The sequence below is a fragment of the Condylura cristata genome, unplaced genomic scaffold (genome assembly GCF_000260355.1).
Source record: "Condylura cristata isolate star-nosed mole 26May11 unplaced genomic scaffold, ConCri1.0 scaffold00002, whole genome shotgun sequence".
NCBI lineage: Eukaryota > Metazoa > Chordata > Mammalia > Eulipotyphla > Talpidae > Condylura > Condylura cristata.
Window position 1 is genome coordinate 47,187,190 of NW_004567103.1, and position 23,784 is coordinate 47,210,973.

The 23,784-nt window shown below is 37.5% G+C and overlaps 1 protein-coding gene across 1 annotated transcript in view; it reads left to right on the forward strand.

The window, feature by feature from the left end:
- LRP2 (low density lipoprotein receptor-related protein 2) overlaps nucleotides 1-23,784 on the forward strand; it is a 163,707-nt gene that overhangs the window by 114,446 nt on the left and 25,477 nt on the right. Inside the window, exons 51-64 of the mRNA XM_004674868.1 lie at nucleotides 1,082-1,283; nucleotides 4,411-4,706; nucleotides 5,739-6,255; nucleotides 8,545-8,697; nucleotides 9,177-9,347; nucleotides 12,724-12,947; nucleotides 14,260-14,434; nucleotides 15,349-15,545; nucleotides 16,529-16,774; nucleotides 16,859-16,987; nucleotides 19,498-19,617; nucleotides 20,673-20,789; nucleotides 21,504-21,620; nucleotides 22,580-22,717. Coding sequence (XP_004674925.1) covers nucleotides 1,082-1,283; nucleotides 4,411-4,706; nucleotides 5,739-6,255; nucleotides 8,545-8,697; nucleotides 9,177-9,347; nucleotides 12,724-12,947; nucleotides 14,260-14,434; nucleotides 15,349-15,545; nucleotides 16,529-16,774; nucleotides 16,859-16,987; nucleotides 19,498-19,617; nucleotides 20,673-20,789; nucleotides 21,504-21,620; nucleotides 22,580-22,717 — 2,802 coding nt within the window. The remainder of the gene's footprint in view (nucleotides 1-1,081; nucleotides 1,284-4,410; nucleotides 4,707-5,738; nucleotides 6,256-8,544; nucleotides 8,698-9,176; nucleotides 9,348-12,723; nucleotides 12,948-14,259; nucleotides 14,435-15,348; nucleotides 15,546-16,528; nucleotides 16,775-16,858; nucleotides 16,988-19,497; nucleotides 19,618-20,672; nucleotides 20,790-21,503; nucleotides 21,621-22,579; nucleotides 22,718-23,784) is intronic.

A 23,784-nucleotide genomic window follows, 5' to 3' on the forward strand; every position in this document is an offset into this window, starting at 1 on the left:
ATTTAGCTAATGGAAACAATATCTTCCATTTTTAGAGCAGATAAAGGAACTCAGTTGTCCACTCTTAATATCCACTTAACAGTGAAGCAATTAATGGCCTCCATTTTTATCTATTACCTTAGAACTTCTGTTTAGGGGAGTGGGTTGGAGGAGGGGTATTCCTTTTCAGTGAATTATGAAACAGGCTACAAAACATTCTCCACTCAAGCAGAGTGTGGAACTCTTACCAAGGTGTCTTAGAAAAGCATCTTTCCATGGTAGAACAATAAAAACAATGGCTGCCTGATGTTTGCATTTGATCATAACCCAACACAGCAGTGACTGTGAGGTGGCCCACAGCTGCACATACACTATAGCCTCTGAATGGTGGTTGGCAACACAAACAAGGACTGCTGCTTGCTCTTCATTTGTCTTCTGTTCATGTGGTGAAGTTAGATAAAATACATGTTCTTGCATTCTGTAGGCACTAATGATAAGACGTTAGCATCTCAATCTTTTCCTTAACAGTGTGGTGGTTTCTGAAAACTCATGTTGACTTTTACCCCTCCTACATAACCTAATTCTTTTTTGGGAATGGTAGCTATAGTGTAGGTAAAAGGGCCCTAAATTTGGAAGAAGAAACCCTAACTATTTAGAGTTCTGTGACTTTGAACCATCTAATTAAGTATTTTGAGTTGCAATTTTCTCATCTATACAGTAAAAACTTACCTTACACTGTGTTCTTGTGATTAAGCTTTGCAAATAAGCATAGTTACCAAATACAAAGATTTTTGTATTCAATTAACAAAATGGAAATAGTTTTTGAAGCCCTAAGGGAAAAATATGATTTTATATCGAAATTGTGAAAAATTCAAGGTTTTAGTATGCTTATTGGTTCTGAAAAAATTAGTATAAGGCACGTGAAATATAATTGTTGAATATAATTTTCTCTTATGGTCTAGTATCAAAGCAATGTGATTTGTTTACTTCCTCCATATTTCCTTTATTTTTCAGATTGATAAATGATATGTAGCAAGAAGATGAATGATTCAGAATGATCCTGAGGGCTAGCCTGTTCTGACTCTTGTGTGCTTCCTTTCAGAGAGTTACAACTGCTCCGGCTCCTCGTTTCTCTGTGTCAACAGTGTGCCTCCCTCCCGGAGGTGCATCCCCCAGGCCTGGGTCTGTGATGGGGATGCGGACTGTGCTGACGGCTATGACGAGCATCAGAACTGCACCCGGAGATCCTGCTCTGAAAATGAATTCACTTGTAACAATGGGCTTTGTATCCCAAGTGTGTTCAGGTGAATTGGGAATTAAAAATTTCCCATCAAATCTCAACTCTCCATGGACAGGACATATCCATTAAGGGTAGTAACACAGTGCCTAAGGCCAGTGATACTTTAAGTGTGTACTGTGGTCACTAAGTATAATTTTTTAGTAGTTTTTTGGAGAATAGAGGCCATGAAGTCAGAAATGCCTAAGGCTTATATAGAACATAATGTGACCTTGCACAGAAGATCAAGGAGATGAAGCAGACTTAATAGATACATGTTCTTTCTTGAAGCAGATACCCCTTGGAGTAGACACATGGGTGCAAGAAATCCCCCACTTCCTGCTTTTGGCTGTAAGAAAGATAATAGTGTAACTATGGTGAAAGGTAAAATTTAGAAACTGTGCTCAGAGTTAGTAGATTAGGTGAGGTGGCCTGGGAGCACCTGCTAAAAGATGTAAAATGCTATCCAGCTTCTCACTGGAGTGGCAGGAGGCTCATAATGTGTATGCTTTTTTTTGAGAGGCATTGGAAATTTGGATTTTTATATAAATATTCTGATTTTAAATGTCAGAAACAAAATTTAAGTCTATAGACTAGTACTAAGTCTGTAGACTAATGTGAGTGTCAAACAGATTCAGCCCATAGCCTGCCAGCTGGGAATCTTCTTCTGCTGCAGTGTTGTTTGATTTCTTCTCAGTTCCTACAAATGGACCATTTTTAAAGGTTTAAACTTTTTAGGTGTTCCACCTTCTCATTATTCCCACTTGGCAACTTTTTGATATAGAGGGAAATAGAGAAAGAAAATGTAATGTGCAGGCTTCAATCCTAATGGATTTAGAGAATAGCAAAAGCATTAACAAAAATAGGGGAGTGCAGACGGAGTCGGCTCAAGGTGAAAGGTGAGCTTGATTGCTATACTAGGTCTTCCTGAGGTGAAAATTTGTATCCAGCATTTGAATTCATGGAACTGGAGCCAAGCAGAGACATTGCATGTGTTGAAGGATATATGTGCATATTGAGAGCAGCAAGAATCATCAGCATAAAGACTGCTGTGGAAGGTGACAGACAAAAGAGATGAAGCAGGCACAAGATGGGAGCAGCATAAGTTCTGGTATCATTTGCTTAGGGGCAGGCAGCCCCATGATAGGCCCTGAGAGTCTCTGACATACAGTGTGGTGCAATACAGTATGTTCATGACCGTGCTCTAGCCAGAGGAGAAGAAGTCATGTCCTGTGAAAAGACTATGTACTTAACATTAAACAAAAGAAAAAACAGTGATTAAAAAGGTAGATAAAATGTCTTCTAGAAAATGTACTTTTGTGGGATGACTTAGCACCTCCAAAAGACCCAAGTTGACATTGCTGAAAGGTGGTAGTTTGTGTATTTAGACCCTGAATATATTCAGGGGATAGATGTGTTTTCTTTGTAGTTAAGTTGTATTTCAGTATGCTTTATCTATGTTTATGTTTATCTATGATATTAACGTTATATGTAGATTTTTATATTTTGTTAGTTAAAGTGAAAAGATTTTTATCTAATTTTCCCCCTACTTAAGAGTCTTATTATGATATACTGCTATGTGGTGTTTTTGAATTCAGTAAAAAGAATCAGTCTTAGATATTGTCTGGAAACTTAGGCTTATAGGGCATAGAATAATTAACTGATTACTCTTTCCTTCCTTTATTCTTTCATTCTTCCTTCCTCTTGCTTTCTTCTACCACCTCCTTTTTGTTTTGATAAGTTTTCTGAATTGCTTTAGCCAAGGGCTATTGTAAGTGAAAAAATATTGTTTGGAAACATGTGCTATAGAACTTAAAATATCTATAATTTCTGTTTTCCCAAAGTGCCAATAGCCTCTAGCAAGTGTGCTGTGAATGTGTATGCTCTTGCCCAGTTGACAGAACTTGTGGTCCTTGATACAGTGGCACAAGGGATCATTTTTCTATTGACTTTTTTTCTCTTGATGCTTTCCTGATTCCTGCTGAAGAACCTGGGTAAGACAGTTGTGAGCAACTTGCTGGAATACTGCCAGGCAATTGTATCTAAAAACCTGGCAATTTGTTCATTTTCTTCTTGACCTGGTTCTAAACTACAGGAAAAAAAAAAAGGAATTGCTGTCTCAAATCATTTGGAAATGCGTTAAATATCTCCTAGGGACCAAATGCAGCTAAGCCAGCTTGCTTTGATTACAGCAGTCTTTATAATTACATACATACCTTTCAGTATAAAGCACATTGGCAGTGCCCTAGGTTTTTGGAATGCCTTGGTGATTAGCATCCTTGACTATATAGATCAGTTGTGAAGTTAACCACATTCGTTCTCACATCTTTTAATGCTGTGCCTCCAGTTCCTATGTACTCTATGTAATTTTTTTTCATGATTTGTTATTCGCTTTGTCAATCGTAATTCAAGATTCCTTTATACTTGTGATGACTTTTGGTACTGTCAAGAAAATCCTCTTCCATAATCATGTCTTTTATGGGCTCTTGGAATATTGTGGACAAAACTGAACAGAATTTCAGGAAGCAATACTGTCTGGGAATGGTCCCAAAACAGCTTCTAGGGCTCTGCAGTGCCTTCTTCCTTTGATAATATTCTATGCTAATAGTTTTCTGTCCTTCCCAGCCATCATTGCAACTCATATCTCATGATAGCAGGAGTATTATAATGAAAGAGGGAAGAAATGGGATTGCCAATGTGAACAATACTCTGATATGGAGATATGTGTTCTTAGAGGATACCTCTAATGGTCTTATCATTTATAACATAGAGTAGTCATCCTTGGCCCATGAGTATGGACTCTTCATCACACTACCCAGGACATTGCCTTGCAATGAGTTTTCTCATTGTCTGATGTATAGACTAAACAAACACCAAAATTATAGAAGTGTATTTAATTAATCAACTGGGAAAAATGAATCCTACTGTATATAATGACTCTAGTCGCACATTTCCAATGGTGGCAAACAGAACCTGGGAATGCTAAATATTTGATTCTTATAGGAAGAAAATTCTGAGGGAGAGGACACTGAGGGCAACACAGAGGTGGTGGAAGTGGTCAGTCTGTCATTCGGAGGCAGAAACAAAGCACCAGTGGGTGATAGTTGAGCACTGTTGTATACTTCTCAAGTGTGATATTGGGTCTCTCAATACAGGTGTGACCGACGCAATGACTGTGGGGATTCCAGTGATGAAAGGGAGTGCTCATACCCGACTTGCAGGGAACATGAATTTACCTGTCAGAATGGGCTCTGCATTTATAAGGGCTATGTCTGTGATTCGGATAATGATTGTGGAGATAACTCTGATGAGCTGCATGACCTGTGCCACACCCCAGAAACCACATGCCCCCCTCATCAGTTCAAGTGTAATAATGGGAACTGCATTGAGATGGTGAAAGTCTGCAACCTACAAGATGACTGTTTAGACAATAGTGATGAGAAAGGATGTGGTGAGTTTAATAGAACATTTGGGAAGAATGGGGAGACTGAATGTGGATTCTCAACCCTTTCCAGCCCATGCTCTAAGTACAGTATTGCCAGAAAATTACTATTGCTTGTCTACCAAAATGCAACAGTTTCTTGGTAAGTAAGGTCAATACACAAAAGTTATTATTAATTAATTACTGTTAATTACTCAGGCTGTCATTAGAGAACAGGAGATGAAAATTTCAGGTCATCAGTACCTAATAGCATGGTTAAAGCAACATTGGTAATCATCTTCAAACCCTTGGAACCGCTCGTTACCTGAACAGTCCCTCTGCTTAGACTCCTTAACCTCTTCTTCATTTTCAAACCTATGTGATTGAAGGGAAGTGTTTTAACTTCCTTTATTCATCCCCACACATAGATTATGGAGAATTTATAAGATACAGAATTAAAAGGAATATGTTCTTTCCTCTCTGTAGATACTTTTCATTTTCATATGACCAGTCAGAGTACACCCTATAGATGCTGCTCAGTCCATCCTATCTTGAGAGAGCCAAATGCATGGCTTTCTTCCCAGGCCCTTGTTCACTGATGTCACATGGTAGTCACATGTGGCCAAGGTATGAGTAGTTACACACCACTAACATGGAAGATGCTGCAAGTCAGAGCATTATTTGGAAATCTGTTTCCAAAGATCTGTTTTACTAGTACACTACTGTCCAGACTTTTCTGTTCTTCATTCTCCTTTTTCTTTGACATTGTACTTTTAAAATTTTTGGTTAAACCAAGGTTGCCCAGTATAGGATTAGAAGTCAAACTCAAACTTGCTAGTTGTGTTAACTGTTAAAACCACGGGTGAAAGATTAAGTTGAGAAGGAAACGAAAAAATAGTGACTTTTGTAATCTATGCCTTGTAGAAGTTCCTTATGGTCTGTCTTTTAGTGTGACTCACGAAAATTTGGGGCTGTCCAGTAGAAATGTTAACTTTTGATGGTTATGGTGACTCCATTGCTGATATTTTAGGTTCTCTAATAGTTGTTGTCTTTTATCTACAGGCATTAATGAATGTGATGACCCTTCCCTCAGTGGCTGTGACCAAAACTGTACGGACACCCCCACTAGCTTCTATTGTTCTTGTCGCCCTGGTTACAAGCTTCTGTCTGATCAGCGCAGTTGTGATGATATTGATGAATGCAAAGAGACGCCCTTTGTCTGTAGCCAGAAATGTGAGAATGTCATGGGCTCTTACATCTGTAAGTGTGCCCCTGGCTACATCCGCGAGCCAGATGGAAAGAGCTGCCGGCAGAACAGTAACATTGAGCCCTATCTCATTTTTAGCAACCGTTACTATTTGAGAAATCTAACTACAGATGGCAATTTTTACTCCCTCATTTTGCAAGGATTGGGCAATGCTGTGGCACTGGATTTTGACCGGGTTGAAAAGAGATTGTACTGGATTGATAGAGAGAAAAGAGTCATTGAGAGAATTTTTTTGAATAAGACAAATAGGGAGGTAGTTATAAACTACAATCTACCAGCTGCAGAAGGTCTGGCAGTAGACTGGATTGCCAGGTAAGAAAACACTGAAGAACATTTTAAAAGTTTACAATTATTTTTTTAAAGTATTCCTACCATGCTTTCATCTTAATAAGGCATAGATCTTTTCAACTTGTATAATTATGTGAATACATGTTGTATGTGTGTTTTTTTTCCTTTTAAATACCTAATACTCAAATAAGATACTCAAAAGTCTACTGAATCAAACAATTCATAGTTTCATTTTTATGGAGAGGATCATCACAAGGGAAGAAAGAACTCTACTATGGTGGCCATTCAGTTAGTGGGAGGAGATATTAAGGGATCATTCATGATTCATTGATACATTTAGTTTTTTAAATTGCTGAGTACCTTCTCCAGGCCAAGTGCAATGCCAGGCATGGCTAGGGGTCTGGAAGTAAGGAAGGCAGACATAACCTCTGCTCTTGGAACTCACAGACTTGTTTACAAGGCTGTAGTCAGCCTGCGAATCACTAAATAAAGAATAAGTAATGTAAACTCTTTTGTTTTGAAGGTCTTTAAGGAAAGCAGTGATATTTTAACTAAATTTTGCCAGATCAACCACACTTGTTAACATCTCTATAGAAGAGTGGGTAGACCAGATACTTGGTAGTGCTCAGTAAGTAAGTGCTTTGTGAATAATGAATAAACACTGACTACATGAATAAAGGTGTCATATATGTAGTGATGTAGTTAGTGGCTGTACTCAGTATGAATACAGCAATTTCTGATTTGTAGGAATAGAACTAAACACAGCACTGATCTTATCTCATCCTTTGCCCTAATGAAGGGAAAAAAAAATTTTACTCTGAGATACTGTTATTTACAGCCCTTCCTCCCCCAACCCAAACAGGTAGATGATATTGTCCCCTGGGTTTCAGCTATTTTCCTCTTTAACTGAAAATAGTCTCTCAATAGTAGTTTATTTGAGAATCAAAGCAAGGGTTTGTTATTATTGCTATCCTTAAACATTAATATTGTGGAATCAAACTTATTAGCCATCTTCCCACTGGGATTTACCCAACTGAATTAGCTGTATATTTACACATTCACATTCTCAAGCCTAAAAAAAGCTACTGTCCTAGTAGTTGAATATTCTGACACTCACGACACAATGATGGTAGGATTAAGGATTCCTTCTTGCAAGGAGACATTCCAGCTGTTTGCAAGGGACATCATTTCCTTCCAGTTGGAATTGACCACTAGATCCTAAATGTCACTGAATTCTAGGGGCTTTGAACCATTTGGAACATTATAGAAGCTTTAAGATTCTGGTGAAAGTCATGGACCCCTTGCTGGGTAAACCATTTAGCACATTTACAATTAGTTTTAGAGGATTCACATCCCCACAGCCTGGCTACCCTGATGTCAGGGAAAGGAACCTAAATTAAGAGCCTGAGCCCTGTAAAAAAATACATGGATATTGAATAGCCATCTATATAGAGAGAGCTGAAATATCTTTGAACTTAGAATTTCTAAAACTTTGTAAGTTTGATTAAGTAAGATGGCATAGGATAAGAAAATCGCTTTGCCAGGCTAATATGACAGGGCCACAGAGGACATGTTTTTCTCTCTTAAGGATATCATCTTTCACAGGTCCTCTGTGCAGTTTTTTTTTTTAAATTTTTTTTTTAAAGATTTTATTTATTTATTCATACAGAACTGGGGTACAGGCCAGAGTTGTAGAGGGTGAGAGGCTTCACCAGAGACAGAGTGGGGAGCAGAACAGGCAGATCATGGAAGTACACTGCTGAGGGGAGCAGCGGGCGGGTCAGGAGAGGTCTGCCACGCCATGTGGTCACCTCCGGGGCAGGCGGGAATCGAACTCATGCTGAAGCGGCTTTAGATTCTCAGTGCTGTGCTTTAACCCGCTGCGCCACCAGGGAGGGCCCACCTCTGTGCAGTTTTAATAATATATTTGATAAGACTGGTCCCTCGACTCTACCATGTAAACTGTAACTTATGGATGGCAATCTTCGCTCTCACTTGTTTTCCTTTTCCTCTAAGTTTCTGTATTTCCTGGGAGTGATGCCTTATGCTGCCTGCAAAAACATAAACCCAGTTCTGTGTGAGGTGTGCTGCTCAAATTCTCTATGCAACATCACTTCTAGGTGGGAGTTGTAGCACACACGTGCATCTTCCCTTGGGTATTATAGGAAGGTATACTTCCTGTTTCTCCTTGCCCTTGTTTGGGGAAAAGTGCCTTCTCACAGTTTCTATGTGATTTGAGGTAGCTTGTAGAAGAAAATAGGCTTCATTTCATCATCAAAATAACTGTTAGTAACTTGTGACTCTCCATTTCAGAAAGCTCTACTGGGTAGATGCCCATTTGAGATGCCTCTCTGTCTCTGGCCTCAATGGTCAACATCGCCGCAAGCTGGCTGAGCACTGTATGGATGTTAACAATACCTTCTGCTTTGAAAATCCCAGAGGAATTGCCCTTCACCCTCAATATGGGTATTGTCTCCCCATAATCTTGGATTCTTCTTTCATGCCCTCATTCCACCTCTGTTACTAAAAAGGTTGTTCAATATTTGTCTTTTGCTTTTCCTAACAGGTAAATGGCTTAGTATAATGGTAGAAGTGTGATTTGTTCAACTAATATTCATCAGCTATTTTCTTTTCTTTGCCGTACATACATATCATTTCACTGTGCAAATTACATATTTTGATTGCATGCAAAGCACATTATGGTTAAAAAAAGCCTGTTTTCACTCACATTTACATGTTTCATCTACTTAAATCCCAAGCTATTCATGTTCATTTTTGAACATTTCTTATATATATTTTATTAACCTTATATATATTTTAGGTTATTTTCTGTTATGATGTTCTCTAGTATGAAATCTCTGTTTCTCTGGTTGGAAAAGAACTTTACCTTTTGAGTTTGATGCCATTTGGTTTCATGGAGTGACATTTTATGTTTGTTCCAATAGGTATATCTACTGGGCAGACTGGGCTCATCGAGCATACATTGCAAGAATTGGCATGGATGGAATGAACAAATCTGTGATTATCTCTACCAAGTTAGAATGGCCCAATGGCATCACCATTGATTATACCAATGATCTACTCTACTGGGCTGATGCTCACCTGGGCTACATCGAGTATGTATATAAGTAAAAATAAAGCAAACTGGGTAGCTCTTTATTCCAAGCATCAGAGTTTGTGTTGCTAGTGTAGTATTCCCATGCAGCTTCTAACTGGTCTATGTGTTGAAATTCACTCTGAGGTTACTCTTAAGACACTTTATAGGCAGTTCACTGAGCTAATTATGATGCAGTAGAAAGAATGAAAATTTTAATACCACACAGGTCAGGTTTTGTCCTAATGCTTTTACTTCTTACTGCTTTTTTCGCATCTGTAAAATGTTGCTGGCATTCTCTGCTGATGGTGGTCAGTTTAATGCTTATCTATCCTAATTTCCTTATCTCTTTTCTTTGTCCCTCTATCCCAAATAGATGATTAAAAGGGTTTACTATTTAAAAAAGAAAAAGAGTGGAAGTGCTGAAAAGGTTTCTCCTAAAATATTTAAGTGCACTTATTGTTAACCATAATGAAGTGTTTTATTGTATGATAATGTATTAAAATCTTTCTAGTAATAGAATAATTAAAAATATGTTGCATGTTATACTGTTCAATGAAAAATACTTGTCTTATTTTAAGACATTGTTAGTATGACCTTGTTGAATTATAGCAATGTTTACTAGGTAGGTGTTTATGAATAAGTACCTGTGTACACAACCCACTGCTGTCAAAAGCATGGAATTACCATTAGTTTAATGGAGCTATTTTAAAGGTCTTTAGGAATGCTGTCATTCACTTAAATTAATTTTATGCCAAAGTCAGTGTAGAAATTTCTGAAGTACTTTAATATCAAATTTTCTTAGGAACATATCACTGAGAGGGAAAGAATGCCTGGCACGTCTGCTAGTTCACTCTAAGGCTATGTCCATGGCAGACATAAGTAATCAATCCTAGAACTTTTATTTAATTGAACTGACTTTTTACCAGTTGACACATGTGACAAAGATTCTTTGCCATCCCTGTCCTGAAAAATAGAGGACTCTGGATTGTTTTTACAGGTTATACCACCAACCTCTGATACCTCTGGTCTGTTTTGGTCTCAGTCCCATGGAATTACCTCATGATAATTTTTCTTCTTCTAAAAAAGTTTATATATAATCAACATAAAATGTATTAGTTTCAGGTACACAAAATGAATGTTTGAGATATGATATATATTAATATAATATGTATATCCATATATGCTTGTATTATAAAATGATTATTACAATATATTTACTTAGCATTCCCACACTATACTATTAAAACTTTTTCTTGTGACAGGAACTTTTAAGATCTACTCTTTAAGAAGCTTTCAAATATAAAAACAGTATTAATACCTATAGTCATCTTGTTATGTGATCTTACTTTTAAAAGTTGTTTCATGTAAGCAAGAAAATAGTCTTTGGAAAATTGAAGGTTATATGGATTTTGATTTATGATTCTTTGGAATACTTTCCTGTCCCTGGTTCATGTGATATACAAAGACTATCTTTTAGTGTTCTCTTTGTAGACTCTTATCAAAGCATATACTAACTCACTGCTAGCTAGAGAACAACTTTAATTAGTATATTGTTTCTAGTTTATTTGTATCATCTTAATGTCGTGTAAGTATGATGACTCCTTTATCCTTTTCCATACTGTGTATATCCTCTTTAAAGGACCATCACAGAATTTAATTCTACATAATATTACATTAGCATCAAGGTGTTCAAAGATGCTTGAACAACTTTCTTGTTGAAATTTTATTGTCCTTTAGGTTTTGTAGATAAATAGTATTTTAAGAAGCATTAGAAGCAAAAAAGAATTTTCTATCTAAATCATAGTCTATTCTCTGACAAAATGTGATAGTGATTATTTGTGTAGTTGAATTCTAAAATTCAGACAGTAGTAGGTTACCATCTAAAAGTCAAATCATAATATCAAAGACTGTGATCTGGGAGTGAATAAACCTGTAATAGTCAAGGAGCCAGGTATACCTGTTGACTTGATCTTGAAGAAGCAATGCTTGTTTTATAAATTTGACTGTGTAAAACAAAACTTTTAAATAAAGTATCCAGTCCATTTTTTGTATATCTTGGGAGTGCACAACAAATCTATATAACCATGCCTATAGTTATATAAAAAATAGATAAAAAATGTTCATAGAGTTGTCAGATCTCTATATGAGTTTATATAAAAACTGCAAAGGAAGGTCTCAAGAAATTTCTGGTCAAAATTTTTTTTTAAAGATTTATTTATTTGTGCATACAGAACTGGGGGTTCAGGCCAGAGGTGCAGGGGCAGTAAGAGGATTTACCAGAGACAAAGTGGGGAGCAGAACAGGCAGATCTACGAAGTACACTGTTGAGGGGAGCAGTGGGCAGGTGAGGAGAGTTCTGCCACGCCATGTAACTCATGATGGAGTGGCTTTAGCTTTTTAGTGCTGTGCTTTAACCCCCTGCGCCACCAGGGAGGACTCTCTGTTCTATTTTTTAAAGGAAACTGAGGGTGACTAAGTTCTGGTTATTAACCTGGATGCTCACTAACAGAGGTCAAGAAGTCTTCAAGTTTTCCTATTGTTTCTATAAATTACCATAATTATGATAGTTTGGAAGTTATAGTTAATATTGTGTGACTCTAACATTGTCAAGTTTCTTAGTTGCAAGTTTATTCCACCTCCTGTTTTAGTTTTAGGATCTGTTCCAAATTTTTAAGTTATTAAAATATCAGTATTTTTAAATATGTATATAATAATTAATGAGACATGGAACTAGGAGGAAATAGGTGTACTTGATGTTGCTCTGCAACATCTTCAAATCAGAGAACCTCCTCTGGAGATTTATTTATCTAGAAAAATCTTTATTAATGGGCCCCAGGGCTTGATTAATAATTAATGTGCTGCCAGTATGTGCAAAGTTAATCCTGAAGGCCTGTAATTTAACTCAGCTAGTATAATCCCTTTGGGTTATACTGAGAATCCAGCTGTCTCCTCAAACCACATTTCTCTTGAAATGTTCATGAGAAGGCAGAAATCCAGCTTTATATTGCTATCCTCTGATTTCTTTCAATGACTTAGGAAAGAAAAATGTATTCATCTCAGGATACTAAAAGGATGCTGAATGGAGAAGTTCAATGTAAGAGGTTTTAAACTTAAATCAGTTGAATCAGCTGCATCTGCAGGAAAGCAGTTGTGTTAGGAATTAGTGATTGATCTCCAGTGCTATTCCTATTACATCTTCAGTTTTTACATAGTTTATTCAGTCAAACCGTCCTTTGAGTTTTTGTTTTAGAGATTAGGAATTTGGGTGAGAGCCTGAACTTCAGTTACTTGTGGAAGGTATATGTTTCTTTTTTGATTTGTCGTCTCCTATTTCCTTAAAGGCATTAGAGGAGAGAAGTTGTCTTCATTGAGTAACTTTCTGCCTCCTACCCCAGGTACTCAGACTTGGAGGGCCACCATCGGCACACAGTGTATGAAGGGATATTGTCTCATCCCTTTGCTATTACCATTTTTGAAGACACTGTTTACTGGACAGATTGGAATACAAAGACAGTTGAAAAGGGAAACAAATATGATGGATCACATAGGACAGTGCTAGTGAACACAACACATAGACCCTATGATATCCATGTGTACCATCCATTCAGGCAGCCCATTGGTAAGTAGGTGATTCAGAAGTTTGACACATTTGCATGCATGGTATACTTGCTATTCTTGCTTTTGTAAGCATATATACCATGATTTAGAAAAGAATTGTGTTAGTTAATATTTTCTACCAAATATATGTTGAGAGCATAAATTTAGGTTTCTTTCCCCTATTTCTGGGAAAGGCTGTTTTCTTAACACTTGCTATATTCTTAAAGATCAATCTTGATCTTTGTTTTTGATAAGAATGAGAAGTTATTATGTGGCCATGTTTATTTTGTCTATTTTTGTGGGAAAACTGAAAAAGTGTGTTAAAAAATTGTGACATTTCAGCCCTAAACACTTAAGAAAAGCACCTTTGAAAATACGGACTTTTCCTATATCCATAATAAATGATAACATCTAAAAGATTAACACTTATTCTCCAATGCCAAGATCAACCTATTGAAATCATTGATTTAAATGTTTTAAAGACAGTGACAAAACATCATTTATTAAATGTCTATTTGCATGTAACATTGTATTATGTATTAAAATGCGTGTTATTCTTGCCATCTAGAATAATACCAAGAATAATTGCTTTTGTGAAGAGCACCACATTTTAGTAGTTCATAATATAGGGAATTTGATTTTATTTGCTTGTGAACTTATATTCCTCATGCAATGAAAGAAATTTTATGATTTATAAATAATTTAGCAAAAGTCTACAGTGTACTTTGGTGATAAAATGAATTCTGTTGGTCTGCTTTGTTGCAGTATCTTGCTGAAGCAGGATAAACTTGAAAGGAAGAAAAGTGCAAATTGGCAATAAATAAGTAAAATCTTTATTTTATTTATAAAATAAAAATATTCAGTATTTCCCCTTGAAGTTATTTCAGGGAATTTATGTTATTTAGCAGAAGTTCAGTTTAGTCTTCACCTCCAAAAGGTGGCTCAGAAAACTAGTAAAGATGCTGCTTAGTTTAACCATCACTTTTTTTCCTGGCAATATTTCTGTTACATGTTCATAGAACAGAAGAATATAGCACCTGCTGGAAATTAGAACTTCAACTTAGTTTCTGGCATAGGAGCATAAGCAACATATGTCCTACCTCTTCTCCAAGGATTGAGAAACATCTTTCTTAGCCCCAAACTCCAGAGGTTATCCTCCTTCCTGGAAGCATATACTTTTGTTTTCTCAAAGCACTGGATTTCTTATAAAACTCTTGAACACTTGGATAAAGCATGAAACTGGAATATTGATTTGCCTTACTCTCAGAGCAGTGATGACATACTTGGTACTCTCTCGAAGGGAATAAACATGTATTTTATGTTTTTTTCATTAGTGAACAATCCTTGTGGGACCAACAATGGTGGCTGTTCTCATCTGTGCCTCATCAAAGCAGGAGGAAAAGGATTCACCTGCGAGTGTCCAGACAACTTCTACACTTTACATCAGGGGGACGATATCTGCCTGCCCATGTGCTCTAGCACCCAATTCCTGTGTGGTAACAATGAAAAGTAAGGCTCTTTCCCTTCCCTACTGTCTCTCCATCTCTTAGACACATACCAAACTTCAAGGTTTCAGGGGATGTGAGTTTTCTAAGGAACCAATATTTTGACTGGCTAATATGGTTCATTTGAAATATTCCAGAATCTCCAGCTTCAGATAAATTCTTTCATGAATAGAATGAAGTTGTTGACCAAATGGTTATGACTGTGTATACAATTTTTTTAGCCTATGGAAAGGAAGCAAACTATGTTTTTTATTTCTAATAAATTTTCCTCAGTGTTAGGGCCGAGAGTTTTGTAGTTGTACACTGAAAAATGACCTTCAAGTGTGACAGAATTTCTCTTTTCCCCATATATAGCAGAGGATCCAGCATTTCATATTCAGGTCTATTTATGACCATTAGTGTTATGAAAGATCACCACAGAGGCCATTGACCACGGGGACTGAGACAGAGAGTGGTGTGGGAGTGTTGTGAATGCAAGACATAGCAGGTTATTGTGTCATGGCAGGTTATTGTGTCACTTAAATAAGGTCTCTTAGAGACCTTATTAAGAGAGCAGAGATCTCTCCTGACATAGGCTCTCAATAAATGCTTCTAGCCACTGCCTTCTCCTTTCTCTACACACAGAAGCCTAGCTTCTTTGCTAACAAACTTAACACAATTCCATTGTTTGCTGTGGCCATGAAATTTAATGATAATATTCAAACCATCCTTTCAGAAGTATTTGAGTTTTAATAACCTGTTCTAACTCATCTAGTTATGTTTTCCTTGAGAACACACACAGTAACTGAATTTTCACTGGCCCTCTCTTGGGCTGATAGAGAACTCATGTGAAATTCAGTTTTAACTTCTCTCTAATAGCCATTGCCACTCACCCCTGACCATGCGCTTTTCAAAGAGTGGTCTGTTTCCTCTGGGCAGGTGTATTCCTATCTGGTGGAAATGCGATGGTCAGAGAGACTGCTCGGATGGCTCTGATGAATCTGCCATGTGCCCACAGCGTTACTGCCCACTAGGGAAATTCCAGTGCAAGGATGGCAACTGCACCAACCCACAGACCATCTGCAATGCTCACCAAGACTGCCCTGATGGCTCTGATGAAGACCATGTTCTTTGTGGTGTGTTGAATTGATTTTTTCCTCCTTGGCCTATTTCTGTAGTAGATTATGTATAATCATGATTCTGTGTGGATTCTCTGAATCTCACAAAATAAAATCCTGTCCAAAGTCTTTAGAAGAAAGCTCAGAGTTCATGAACTATGTAGTGTTTTTAGACTCTCTAAAGTCTCCCAAGACAATGGTTGAGGTAGATAATAAATTAGTTGTCTACATTGGTGACTCCTTACCATGGGTTATGCATGGCATCCTGAGAACTAACATTAAGGGAACAATGAGAATTCCCTCTTCCATTTTAGACAAGGACTCTCAGTTGTAATATTTATTAGTTTCCCTTTTTAAGTCAAAAGCCCACTCCAGTAGCCCTCCAACCTAAAAACAAAACATCAACTGCAACAACAAAAACATAGTTTGAAAAATATACTTTGGGACCCTCCCTGGTGGCGCATCAGGTTAAAGCACAGCACTATGAAGCAATGGTAGCCACTGCAGCATGAGTTCGATCCCCGGCCAGAGAGGTGACACACATCGCATGGCAGACCTCTCCTGTCCTGCCCGCTGCTCCTCTCAGCAGTGTACTTTGTCAGTCTGTTCTGCTCCCCACTCTGTCTCTGGTGAATCCTCTCATCCCCCCTATATCTCTGACCTGTACCCAAGTTCTGTATGCATAAATAAGTAAATATTAAAAGAAAAAAGAAAAAAATATACTTTGGGGGAACACAGACAAGAGAATGTGAATTTAATTGCCCATCCATGATTCTCTGTCCTCTAATTCTGCATGCAAGAAAGAGATATTGAAGAATATAGGAGATTAATAGTTAACGGAGTGACTGCCCCTGTAGTGATATTGGTTGACAATACGTGCATTGCATTAGGGCATATCCTCTAAAAACAAATTATGATCGAGTTTTTCAGGCTCCATGTTAGCATATTAGGAGCTCCCATTTGACACCTCCCAGGCTGATGACCAATGTCCCTGCTTGCAGAGCATCACCGGTGTGAGTCCAATGAATGGCAGTGCACCAACAAACGTTGTATCCCAGAAACCTGGCAGTGTGACTCGGAGAATGACTGTGGGGACAACTCAGATGAAGACAGTTCTCACTGTGCCAGCAGGACCTGCCAGCCAGGTTATTTTAAATGTGCCAATGGCCGCTGCATTCCTCAGTCCTGGAAGTGTGATGTAGACAATGACTGTGGAGACTACTCAGATGAGCCCTTCCAAGAATGCAGTAAGTTCCTAGGGGAAGAACAATGGAAAGGCATCTTTTATTTTAACTGAGACCAGTTCTTACTTTGCCACTTTCTCTTTCCAGTGAGCCCTGCCTACCGCTGTGACAACTATACAGAATTCAGCTGTAGAACAAACTACCGCTGCATCCCAAAGTGGGCTGTGTGTAATGGTCTAGATGACTGCAGGGACAACAGTGATGAGCAAAACTGCGGTAGGAGGGACTTCAGGGAGAGGGGGGTATGAGAAGACTTACGCAAGTGCCATTATAGGGAAATGAGATTGGATTTCCATTTCTCTTCCCTTTGTTTATCTTTGAAAAGTCTGTTAGATTCTATTGATTCTTCTAACAACATATTATATTTTTATAGCATTTTACAGAGGTGCTAGGGGAATGTATATCATCTTAAATGAAATTACATCCCAAGGAATACTTGGGAAAGTCATTATGAAGATATTATGAACTTGTGTACTTTCTCCCAAATGTAGGTTTTTCATCTAATCATATACATTGAAGTTGGGGTGTGGGGTAGAGAAAATACTTGGTATTTATACAAAAAGGATATTTCAAAATCATGTATTTTTTATTTTTTAAATTTATATTTATTTATTTTATTTTTTACATCATTCTTCATTTTGTGCATTTTATCATCTCAGTTGTAATCCCCGTGGACTTTCAACCATGTGCCATCACCATGGTGTAGTGTACTCTTTCCACCCCAGTTTTGATCTCATTCCCCTCTCCACCCCCATATAATGTTTCTGGTTTATAGTTGTTTGTTGTTTTTCATTATTACAATTGCATCCCCTCCGACCCCAACCTGGTATCTTTATCTTTCGGCTTATTTCACTAAGCATGATCCCCTCTGTCTCCATCCATTTTGCTGCAAAAGGCATGAGTTTATCTTTTTGATGGCTGAGTAATATTCTATTGTGTATATGTAGCACATCCTTTTAGTCCAGTCATCTATTTTTGAGCATTTGGTTTGATTCCACATCTTCCTTATTGTAAATAGGGCAGCAATAAACATGGAAGTGCAGGTGTCCTTTTGAATGAGTGTTTTTGTGTCATTTGGGTATATACCTAAGAGTAGGATTGCTGGGTCATATGAAAGCTCCATTTTTAGCATTTTAAAAACCTCTAAACAGCTTTCCATAATGGTTGTACCAGTTTGCATTCCCACCAGCAGTGTAGGAGAGTTCCTTTTTCTCCACATCTTCACCAACATTTGTTGCTAGTTGTTTTAATATGTGTCATTCTCACTGGTATGAGGTGGTATCTCATTGTGACTTTAATTTGCATCTCCCATTTTACAAGCGATACTGACATTTTTTTCATATGCCTGTTTGGCTGTCTGCATTTTCTCTTTGGAGAAGTGTCTTTTTAGAATTTCTGCCCATTGTTTTGATGGGGTTGTTTATTTTTGTTGAGTTTCATCAGCATTTTGTACATATTTCTATCAGTCCTTTACAATTTTCTACTAATCAGTGAGGTGTCTCTTTATTTTGTGTAATGTCTCGTTTGCTTTATTGATGAACTTTAACTCGATATAGTTCCAGCTGTTTGTCATTTCCTTCACTATCCTTGCTTTGGGTGTTGTGTCTTTAAAGATGTTACTGAGGTGTATGCCATGTAGTGTCTCTCCCACCTTTTCTTCCTGATATTTTGTAGTTTCGGGTCTTATGTCTAGTTCTTTAATCCATTTCAAGTTGTTTTTTGTGCATGATGCGATGTAGTGATATAGTTCTATTTCTTTGAAGAATGCCGTTGAGATTTTTATTGGAATAGCATTAAATTTGTATATCACATTTGGTAGGATGGCTCCCCTCCATGCAAATCAACCTGCTGAACTTTATTTGTCCTGGGGTTTTCATATGTTACAGCTTCTCCCAATTGCTTTCAGTTTTTTTCCCTCCTTTTCTTGCCTTGGTCTAGGTGTTCCAGGTTTGTAGGTGGGGATGGGTGGAAGGTCTTGATTGATATCTTCCTCTCATTTCTTCTTCCATTGCTTTCACCTTCCTCCTGTCTCCCCTGGGTTGCCAATCCTGTTCATAACTCCTGAGTTTTTCCTGGAGTTTGCTGCAGTTTCTCCCTTATTTACTATATCCAAGAGAGAACTTAATCCCAGCCACTCTTCGTGTCCATGTCGGCGATGTCCCCAAATCAGATATTTTTTATGTGATGATTTTCATATTTTGAATGTTTCACTGGCTTTCCTTATCTTCTGTTGGACAGCTTAGTCACTGTGGATTGGGAAAGAACTTATAAAGGAAAGGCCAAACTAATGGAATTTGTCAAGATTATGCATATACTTTAACTTGAAGCCAAAATGTTTATGAGTGTGTTAGGGTTATTTGGAAAAGAGGTAAGAAAGTGAAAGGCTTATTTTTAATAATAACACTGAATCAAATCAACAAAAGCCTGTGTGACAGAACTGTTTTATAATCTCTCTTATCATGTAGACTTTGTTTCCAAGTTGCAAAGTACCAGTCAGGTACCATTTCATTTTCTACAAAAGAGAATAGTTCTTGTTCAAGTAGTAAGATATGTTCCAGGTTTAGCCTTAGAGGGAAACTGACAGTAAATGTTACTAATATTCCTCTTGCTAGGAGTTTCAAGAACATGCTAGTATAACTCTCATACTGTCTCACAAGGAAGTCAAAGTACTTTGGCATTTCTTGACCATTGATTTCTGAAGTTCTGACAATGACTGTGCTTTGCAGAGGAGTTGACTTGCAAACCTTCAGGGGAATTCCGCTGTAATAATCATCATTGCATCCCTCTTCGCTGGAAATGTGATGGGCACGATGACTGTGGAGATCACTCAGATGAAGAAAACTGTGGTGAGTATTCAGAGTTCTAGCATCCTGAAGTGCCACCAAATTGTGATCTATGTCTTCTCTTGTTCAATCGTCTATGTCATTGGTCCTCAAAGGGTAGGAACACAGCCACCGGACATCTTGATTCCTGTTGTCTTCCCTTTGACTAAAGAAGAGATACTTATAATCAACCTTTGGGAAGAGGATGTTTACCCAAGTCTGTCTTTTGTATTTGGAATTTATCTACACCCAAACATTTTCCCAAAAGTAACATGAGGTGATTTAAAATAAAAGACAAATATAATAAATAAATAGAATAGAAATAGAACATCAGGACAAAGAAATGTACTGAGAGAGGCAACATATTAGCCCTAGGATGCTCTGTAATTTTTTGCTCTCAAATAGCAGAAAGAGATCTTGGTTGTAGGATTTTTGTATGTCTTAGAATTCTGACTATTTTGGTTAAATGACAGGCCAGCTTTCAATTTTTTCTTCCAGTGAAGTTGCTGACTACAAATAATTGGTAAGAGGAAAGCAGCTGATAGTCTGGATCACAGAGCACACCAAAATAGATAGGCAGAATAACAGGTGTATTTTGAAAAGTCCTGCTTGGAACATTTCACTGACTCATGATATATGTTTATTCATATTGACTAATATATTTTGACTTTAGTCACTTTCTGGAAGTAAGAGGTGATCACCATTTGCTAGGCATTGACTATATCTGCAAATATCATCAGCTAAAAACTTTATACACTAAAAGGGCGATCCAACTGGCATTTCGTTGCTCATAAAAATATTCATGTGGAATTCTATAGGAGATTACCTGAAGTTGCATGAAATAAAAAGTTATCTTAAGATCAAATCACCTTAGGAAAAATATCTATAAAAGTTATTCTTTGTAGACTTGAGGGTGAGGAAAAAGATCTGTTTTGAGGGGAGGATGGTCTGCCTCAGCCAGCCTCTGGACGTGTAACATAGCCTTGGCACAGAGGGCACTTAGGGAAACTCACAACCTTGTTTGGTTTCTGTGTGTGATTCCTGGAACCCATTGATGATCAAGTTCCTTTCTTTTTCAGTCCCCCGGCAGTGTTCCGAGAGTGAGTTTCGATGTAATGACCAGCAGTGCATTCCTTCCCTGTGGGTCTGTGACGGCCTCAATGACTGCGGGGACAACTCAGATGAGCGGGACTGCGGTAACTGTCAAAACTCTTGGGGAGACTTTATAGAATCTTATACTAGGACCAGCACATTTGACAGAAGAAGGGACTTCAAATGAGTATTTGTGAAGTTTTTTTTTAGAGTAAAACAATACTGTGTAATTTATATAATATGTAAATCTTTGCATAAAATAGTACATTCTACTCTGTAGTTTTTGTTTGCCCTTAACTTGAAGCAGTCTAGATGAATAGGAAAAAACAGAGAGAGATCAAAAAACCTCCTTCCAACTAGAACATTTTTCTAGGAGCAGCATTTAACTAGTATTGGTCTTTTAAACAAATGAAAGCCATTAGTCTTCCTACTGTTCTCCCAGAAAGTAATCATATGGGGGTATATTACTATAGTTTCCTGGTGTCAAAACATTACAGTAGGAATCATAAACTACCCCCCAATAAGTTTTATACTCTTTTATGAGTTAAGACCTGGTATGAGAAAAATCAGGAAACATTATAAGTTAGGGATTTCAGATTTCTGAGGAAAAGCTGAAGAACTGAAGATTATGTTGAGAGGAGCACTAGGTCCTTCCACCTCCATGTCTTAAATAGGGCAGGTGTTGTTTGAGAGTGTGTTCATTTGCTGTGAGCTAGTCATCAGGTGTGGACAGGAAGGTGATGGAATACTCACTCCATGGAGCTGATCCCTGTATGAGAAAGACAAGTCTTCGGGGAATGATAGTCTTTTCTTTTCAGATGTGAGGACCTGCCATCCTGGATATTTTCAGTGTTTGAGCGGACACTGCGTGCCGGACCATCTGAAATGTGATGGAATTGCTGATTGTCCTGATTTCTCTGATGAATCTGCTTGTCGTAAGTTTTTAGATGCTTGTGGCACTATTTATCTGAAATGCATGGATATGGTATTTGGACCTCCCCTCTCCCCAGTTCTTAGATTAAAAGGTCATAGATAAATTCTGTTTTGCATTTATCAATCAGTTCAATTGGGGTCTGAAATATTCTTATATTTCTTAGTAGTCATTCAAGTATTTCAGTGGCAATCTTTTAAATAGGGAAAATATTTAATATCTGTGCTAACAAAATATTTATATGTTATTTGATACTATACAGATCATTACTGACCCAGTGGAGTAGGGTAAAGGACTCTGGGTGCTTTTATTCTGGGTGGTGGTGTGGTGACATACATTTGAAGAGGTGTGACCCTGTTCTCCTAAGTCATGAACAATGTTGTAAACCAGTGTTATAAAGTTTCTCAATAAAGATAAAAAAAATCACAAATTGAATAAAAACATCATAGGTAAGGAAGGACATTTGAGCAATGAGTGGTATAAAGAATTTGACTGAGATGTTGGAACATACTGAGTTTATAGTATTAAAACTTTTCTGAATTACATGATGACTTTATAATGTAAAGTCAGTATGGTCATTGATATTTTAGTCTTCATTAGTCACCAAAAAAATTAGCTATTTATGATTAGCCTTAATAGAATTGTTGATTATGTGGTTGTCACATCTTAAAACTTGGTTTCAAAGGGCTGTACAATGGATGTGGATAAAGCCAACAGCTGAAGCTCTTGTCTCTAAAGAAAATGTCTAGTGCTACCCACAGAATGATTCATGTCATTGAAAATTGGGCTTGGACAGCTGTCCATAAGAAGTTTTCCTTCACACTTTCAGGCAGTTTAAGATCACAGTACAACTGAATGAATAAGGAAGAACAGGCTATAATGGAAAGAGATATAGGAGAAATATCAGGCTTTCCAAAACTAACACTTCTATATACCTTAAATATGTCTCCTTTCTTCCAATAGCCACTCGCTTTCCCAATGGTGCATACTGCCCACGCACCATGTTTGAATGTAAAAACCATATTTGCATCCAGCCAAATTGGATATGTGATGGTGATGAGGATTGTGGTGATGGTTCTGATGAAGAACTTCAGCTGTGCAGTAAGAGGGGGAGCACAGAGTGAATGGGGCTGGTGTTTGGCAAGATCTCCAGGCTTCTGACATGGGGCATGTGAACCTGGAGGACAGTTGTGCAATTTTTGAATTCTAGACCCATGATGAATTCTGGACCCGTCACTATTGTGATTACACTTGTCCTTCCTGCTTAGTTCTTTATTGGGAACATGAGGAAGTTGGGCACAGTTTTAAAACATTTACAGTCATAGAAAACAATTTCAGGCAAAGAAATCTTACTTAGAAGCCTAATAGGCATAAGCAGAGGCAGATCGGTAGTGACTGAAGTGAGTGGAAGGGGCCACTGCCTCTCCTGCCTCCATTCCCCCTTCAGTGTCCCTTGAAACACTTGATTCAACCCCTTAGAACTTTATAGGACATCTTAGGAAATTTTAAGATGAGTTAATTATTTTTTTAATTAGATTTACTGATTTGTATGTTTTTCTTTCTTTTTTAAAAAGTATAATAGTTTATGTTTACATCATTTTGTACATTTTTTTTTTCATCTCAATTGTAATCCCCGTGGGTTTCCCATCACCGAGTCACCCATGTGCCATCATAAGATGAGTTAATTCTTAAAGTTACTTCCCTTTATTTCATGAAGTCTAGGCCATCTAATTCCCTTCTGCTGTGTAATATATATTAATTTTTTAAATCAGTGACTCTCAGTTTGGGTACTCATCAGAATCACTTGGGGAGAGCTGCTCCATAATTATCTGACCTGGACTTGGGCCTAAAGGACTGGCATCTTTAAGGATAGAGCCAGGGTAAATGTGCATTTAAAAACTCCTTACCTTTAGTCATCTGGTTGAGAACAACTGATTTTAACAAAGTGAATGAATAACATTAATTTGTAAACGGTATGATGATAGAATGAAAATTCCATGACAACAAGGACAGTATCTTTCTTGTCCCCAAGCATATCATTTGATTGATAAGGAGCAAGGGAATGGATAATCCAGCTAATCTGGCACTGGTATGAGAGAATTTTAGATATGGACACATTTTATACTCTTTTTTTTTTTAAAGATTTATTTATTTATGCATACAGAACT